Source organism: Notothenia coriiceps, unplaced genomic scaffold (genome assembly GCF_000735185.1).
Source record: "Notothenia coriiceps isolate Sejong01 unplaced genomic scaffold, NC01 NC01_scaffold00031444, whole genome shotgun sequence".
Lineage (NCBI taxonomy): Eukaryota > Metazoa > Chordata > Actinopteri > Perciformes > Nototheniidae > Notothenia > Notothenia coriiceps.
Genome location: NW_011364145.1, coordinates 1 through 6,866, shown reverse-complemented (window position 1 = coordinate 6,866; position 6,866 = coordinate 1). Strand labels below are relative to the sequence as shown.

General features: G+C 39.4%; 1 protein-coding gene across 1 annotated transcript in view; it reads right to left on the bottom strand.

Moving 5' to 3' along the window:
* The window catches only part of ncam1b (neural cell adhesion molecule 1b), a 46,142-nt gene extending 39,863 nt beyond the window's left edge, over positions 1-6,279 (bottom strand). The window contains exons 1-5 of the mRNA XM_010787862.1: positions 6,206-6,279; positions 4,761-4,967; positions 3,395-3,538; positions 1,647-1,784; positions 1,177-1,294 (exon numbers count right to left, since the gene is read on the bottom strand). Coding sequence (XP_010786164.1) covers positions 1,177-1,294; positions 1,647-1,784; positions 3,395-3,538; positions 4,761-4,967; positions 6,206-6,215 — 617 coding nt within the window. The 5' untranslated portion in view covers positions 6,216-6,279. The remainder of the gene's footprint in view (positions 1-1,176; positions 1,295-1,646; positions 1,785-3,394; positions 3,539-4,760; positions 4,968-6,205) is intronic.
* Positions 6,280-6,866: the final 587 nt, after the last annotated feature.

Sequence of the window (6,866 nt, the reverse complement as noted above, 5' to 3'; positions counted from 1 at the left end):
GACATTTTCAGGGACGGACTAGCCATCTGTATAATTTCCCCGCAACGAGGCTCCCGCTTTGACAATCCACTAGCGCAGTGTTTCTCAAACATTTTTTTCACCCCCCCCTGAAAAGTTTGGGAACCCCTGCCTTAAATAATATTGCCACAGAAAAACTTTTCAGTTCACATCACGCTCTGCCGATCCGACAGGGAGCTCTGCTCTGAACACCTGAACGGCCCGTTCTAACAGCTGTTCACCAGCGGTCCAGTCTGTGCCACAGTGACTCCGGACGCACAGTTAATATTAATGAACGCACCCGTAGGTAATGTAGCTGCTGAAGCTAGACCATCATCTCGGAGCAGCAGAGCCTTATTATACATCCATGAGCAGAGCCGACAGGCAGGAAGACTCGAGCACACAGCTCGTACTTCATTATAATATATAAAAAAAGAACACCATGCGTGTCATGATGGCACATAACAGCTCACGGCCGCAGATTACTCCGGGTCCCAGCCCCGTCCATACCCCAAAAATATTTTTATTGCAGATCAACATGAATCACACAAACGACCTATTTTGGATTCAAAACGGCGAATTTCGCCGAAAGGTGACAAATTTGCATCACTGCACTTTCAAAGCCCTCAACAACATTGCCCCCCCTACCTCTGTGACCTCATCCAACGACACACCCCCACCGGTCGCCTCAGGTCTGCTGAAGCTGACCTACTGCAGCCCATCAGGACAAAGCTCCGGACCTGGGGTGACAGGGCCTTCGCAGCAGCCTCCCCCACACTCTGGAACTCCCTCCCCAACCACGTCAGATCCGCCAACACTCTCACATCATTCAAACAATCCCTCAAAACTCACCTTTTCACTCTTGCCTTCAACTCCTAATCAACTAACCCCTTGCCCTTATTCCACCTAGCTTAGCACTTTCTACTTTTGTCGTTATTTTGTTTTACTTGCTTGTAAGCGCTTTGAGCACCAGGAAAAGCGCTTTATAAATGTAATGTATTATTATTATTATTATAAAATGATGCAGAGTAATTAAGGTTACGAATGACTGATGATGAGTGGAACCAAACTTTTCCTGCCGTCCTGTCAATATTGTTGTTTACATTATGAGGGTCATGTCCCAGCCTCTGACAGTCTGCTGCAGTGCATTTGTCTCTCCAGTTAGCAGCAGAGTTTTACCTTGTCCATGTCACCATGGGTTCAGGATAGCCATCAACAGCACAAGTCAGCATGGCGGGCTGCCCGACATCTGCTGTAGCATTCACCTCTGACTGCCATACCCTGATGGTCGGGAGCACTGAGGCACACAGAGATGGATACATAATGAAAAAGACAGAATGAAAAATATATTGGCAGATACAGAAGCATGTAGCAACATAGATAAAAAGCAGGGGGTTGGAGACAGAAGCTGTGACAAATTCAGAGCACTTATTTTAGGCGTCATTTGCTCGGCTCAGAAGTTGCTGGAAAACAGACTTAATTTGCATGGAACATCTTTGATGAACGGTTGCTCAGGGCAACTGTTTCCACATTGATGCTGGGCCTCTAAGGACATACAGCTTGTTTAAGCGTCATTGGACACCTGTCACACAAAAATATGCACACAGGAAAAAACAGAAAGGAGGAAAAAGTGGCGAGGGGCTGCTTACCGTTCACTACGACCTTGATGATCCGCAGATCAATCTCGCCGCGGGACATAAGGCGACCCTCGCAGGTGTATAAGCCCTCATCAGTCTTCTTTATGCCGCGGATTTGAAGGTGATTGTTGCTCAGTAACTTAAAGCGAACTGAAAGAAAGCAGAACATAAAAGGCATTGTTAGATGTGTCATTATGTTTGGCATGTTTAAAAGAGGAACGATTTGATATAAAGAACATTGTCATCTGAATTAGTTTAAATTCACTTTGATATATCTGGCTGACAACATCTTAACACTGATGTATGATTTATTCACTAATATCTCTGCTTTATTATTACAGATTAATGTTGACTTTTTGCATTTTCATCTAGCTGTCTCGAAATATGCAATACTTCTGTCTGTCTGGGGGATACTTTTACATAGAAAACTACTCTATTTCGAAACGGATTATATGTCATTTCCACTCCTTCAAACTCATATGTAAGCAAGCCCCCAAACTCTTTTCACCAGCTCCAGAAAAGCAGGAATATGACCCAAAAGAGCTCTCTAACTTGGGGATGAAAAGTGAACCCAACACATTTAATCATGTAGTAATTCAAAATACTGTTACAACCCACACATGAGCTCGCGTTATTATTTTCCAGTGAGCAGAACCAACAATACCTAACACATGATGATATTGCTCTGTGTCACAGGTGAATAACAGAGTATGCGCTGGATTTTCAAATTCCAAACCAAATTAATTTTTCTTTCAGAGCACAGGATCAACCCTGGAGGAGAAGGGCAACAGACGCAGGGCACGGACAATTTCAAGTCTCTAATGTCGGCAAATCTGCATAACTGTAATAGCTTGCTGTGTCTCGAGCTTGTATTTTGACTAGCCTTCTTGTTTTCATAGTTGTACATACTAATTACAATAAATTAGTCCCATTTTGAGGTCAGACTTTTATTTTAAAAATATGCTTCATGATAGTTGTCATTAGCCTCCATTACATTACTTTAAAGCTACATTTTGCACATGTTCTGACCAGATTACAGTTGATATGTGTGTCTTTGTAGTTGGTGTAAAGAAGTGGAATTATTTGCTGAATGATTTAAAGGGCATTAAGAAAAATGTTTATGTTTAAGAAAATGTTTAAAGAAAGCGTAATTAGACAGTATGAAGCTGACTTTTGATTGTGTTCTGGTTTTATGCTTCAGTATTTGTAAGTAACTGTGACTGAAAAACTATTGCCATTATTTGACTTTTTAATAGTTATTTCATTTTTTTCTAAGAAGGGGCAGGTCAAATGAGATTTTCTTCACCCTGCTCCTTTCCACCATGAGCTATAAATGAAAAAAAACAGTATAAGTGGACATGTTTTGTTTTAAAATAACTGCCATGTGTGGAATAGGCAAGGCACGTTTATTTATAGAGCACCTTTCAACACAAGGCAATTCAAAGTGCTTTACAAAAAATGAAAGACATTAAGAAAATGGCATTTAAAATCAGTCATTAAAAAGAAAATAAACAAATAAATAAATAAATATGGGTGTGATAATACATGAAAATGATATAACTTTGATTCTTCATATTACAGATTTTAAATCATATGCAAACCATTTAGCAAATTACAACATGTAATCTAAATTTCCAAAAATATTTAGAACATTCATTAAATAATGTTTGTCAAACCTTAAAGACTGAAACCACAGCAGCTGAACACCAAATCTTGTTGAATAGAAGAATGATCCCCTTTGCTGTTCAGGGAGCTCTTACCATCTTTTTCCATGTGTATCTTTGCTCCTTTATACTTCCAGAAGACAGTGGGGAGGGGCGAGCTGACGACGTCACAGATAAGGTTGGCCTGGTCTCCTTCGTTAAACTCTTGGGGTGACGGTGCGTTTGTGAAGGTGATTTTTTCTGGAATATGAAAGGAAAAACACGTTTTTACTCGTATTTATTTTATCTCCTTTTAAGGATGACTGTTGTGAAGAACACTTTTGTATTCAATTATACAGATATAGGAAATTAGCTTTGAATGTCTTTTCAACTAGCGATAGGAAATCTTATATGATAAATAAATAGCCACTTTTTTTATTTTCCTGAAAACAAAAATGACTGGAGAAGTACTTGGCAATTTGACATATCAATTCTCTTCTCAGCATATAACATTATTTTACAACCAAACTTTATTTTTGTAAAACGGTGAAGAGGACTTTCTGACATCAAGTTCCTGTCAGACAGTTTATGAGTTACCATAGCTACAGCATTTCTTATTAACAGTAATTTAAAAAACCCACTAACTGGTTAATGAAGAGCTTGGCATGGTGATAATGTTTCCTTTCAAACTAGACTGACAGGAAAAGATACAGAATAACGATAAGCCTCCCGCCTATAAGCTACAGTATCTCATCAAAGCTCATCATATCAAAGCGTTCTCAGCCAGTGTGCAGTTCACGTGAGCGACACGTTGTAATGTAAACAAAATCAGACCTAAAACAGTAGCTTTATAAAAAAAAAAAAGTGCCTCTACAAACTGCTGCCATGCTTCCAGAGCTGGCAGAAGTTGTCATGTGTATACGGTATCTGCTCTGAAGATATCAGTATATTGATTATTTTAAATGTGTTAGGGTTTGATTTCTCAAGTTTCCGTTTGAAGTGCTTCACATCTAAAAGAACAACTTTTCCTTCTTAAAAAACTATTTTTCAATTCACATTTACTGAGCCAAGAAAAATTTAAATTACAAACTGAAACTGCAATCTTATTTTGCAATAGACTGTATATTGATTTTAATATGCAATATCCACATGGCTGACCACTTGTAATAACAGGAAAAGTTGTGTTTGGCAAAGGATTTCATCTCTTATAGACATTTGCTGATGCTTGGCATTCATGGAAAATAAAAGCCATTACTCACAAGAACTGCACAACAGACAGGATCATTAAGCAGCCCTCTAATGGTCTTCCGACCGTTTATTGAACTGATGAAAAATCCCCCCTCACTTGAAAAGAGAAAGAGTAATGTGCTGCCCTTGAGCAGTCAATAAAATACTACGAGTTCAATAGACAGGACTTGTTTCTTCTTCTGTGTTCTTGCCACTCAATAATTTGTTGAGTGCATGGGGTGAGGAAAATACTTACGGAAGATTTTCACTTTGACAGTTGCCTCTGCCTGCTTGTCTCCGTTGGTAGCGACACACTTGTATGTCCCTGCATGTTCAGTCCCAGCTTTGTAGAGTGTGAGAGTGGATGACTCATCGTTACGGCTCACAGTTACGTCTGGTCTGTTCGGCTCTATCCTGTCCCCATTTGGTCCGAACCATTCTATCTGCCTGGCGACGCCTTCGACTGAGAGCACAGTGAGGAGAAGTTATAAAACTGTTATCTAACATCAGAAGGTCAGCAGTGCCCACTGGCTGTACATTGTTGTGTATGCTCCTGCATGGACTCAAACATGTGTTTTTAGCTCTTTATAAACATAAAAGTCAAATAACTAAAAACCATACATAAATTTTTTGCCTTGACCAGATGGTGAGGACGATAGGAAACGCAGGATATTAGCAAGATATCAAGGTGGTAATTGTAACACAAGAATGTGCAGCGGCATTCCCTTTTTCTACTTAAGTAAAACTTGTTTTTGAGTTGGGAAGCCTAACAGCTTGAGAAAAAAAAACTGCTCTATAGTGTGGTGGTTAAGCAGAGAAAACGTCTGTATGGCTGGGCAGACAGCAGCGAGATGAACAGGCGGTTGCTGGGGTAGATATTCTCTTTCAATATTCATCTTTGGGCTATTTGCAGCCGCCTCACCTCACCAATATCCCTGAAGCTCGGTAGACGGTACCAATGACGTTCTGGGAAGGTAGGGGGTCTCATGTAAATAAGGGGGATCATTTATAAAGATTAATAACATGTATGCTAGAGATGTGGCGATTGGCTCTGAGGCCATCCAATCCACATTAACATATAAATCATCCATTCAGCACCCAAAGAGGAATTATTTTCTCCAATTTAGAGACCTGCTCTGGCACGGACGCTGCACCTCTAACGGGTCCTGGGGGATGTGAGGGCGAGACTGTCTGCTGAATCGCGACTGAGCAGACACTATAAAGTTTAAAATATGGTCACAGATCTGTGGATAAACCGTGCTGTCTGTGGTAATTGCAATACGCACACCACTTATCCTAGTATCCTTAACAATCAGGATGTACAAATGATTTTTTTAATATGGCTTTGTAATGTGTTTATACAATAATAATACTAGTGCTTGGAAATGTTAAGTACTTGTACTTCATGTTTAATTATTTGTATTTTGTCTACGTAATAGTTATCTATGTTGCAAATATACAAAGTAGGACAACTGTTTTGGTTTAAGAAAAATTAATTTGAAATATGACGAAACTTTTTCATTAAATAAGATTGTAAACAAAAGAAAAACACATTTTCCTTTTGGCATTTTGTATGCTTTCCTCTTCTTTTCTTCTATCACTGTAAGCTCTACAGTATCTTTAGAATATGTATGATGTATGTAAAATGTGACATGTTGGATGCAGGTGTGTGTTTACCGTGTGAGAGTTTAGTGAACTTACCTTCACACATGAAGAACTTGGACTCTCCGAGACTAATCTCTCCATGAGTGGGTACGATCTGCACTTCCAGTGAAACTTTAAACGAGAAAACACAAAATCAGACACTTAATTAGCAACACAATAAATGAAGCACGAAATACAGTATAGACATTATTACAGTGTGCCATCGAAAGGCAAGGAAGGAATTAGCTACCTGCAGGCGATCAGTGCTACAAGAGCAGTTTCATTTCCTACACGATCAGCCAATTACTGATAAGAGTATTATGTTGGCCTGACACTTGGAGTTTCATTATATATCTTTACTCCTCACAGTCACAAGCTGATTTGTATTCTTATTTGATTATATTACACCAGCTAGAGACCACTGTGAGTCAAATTTTGTTGAATTTATTTTGGTATTCAATATTTCATTTAAAGTGAACAGTTGGTACAAGTAGTAAATGTCAAACTTTAAACCGACAATCAGCAGATTAGAGGAAATTGAAGAATCAAGCTGTGATTAATTCCCTACAGGAAGCCCAAAAATCAGGATCACATCTGTTAAACTACATTTGGGAAAAGGCAGCAGGTACTTGGAGCCAGTGGAGAGCAAAGCATGCACATCAAGAAAAATTGACCTTGTTAGTTTTAGCACCAGCTGCAATATTACCAGAACCCCCCC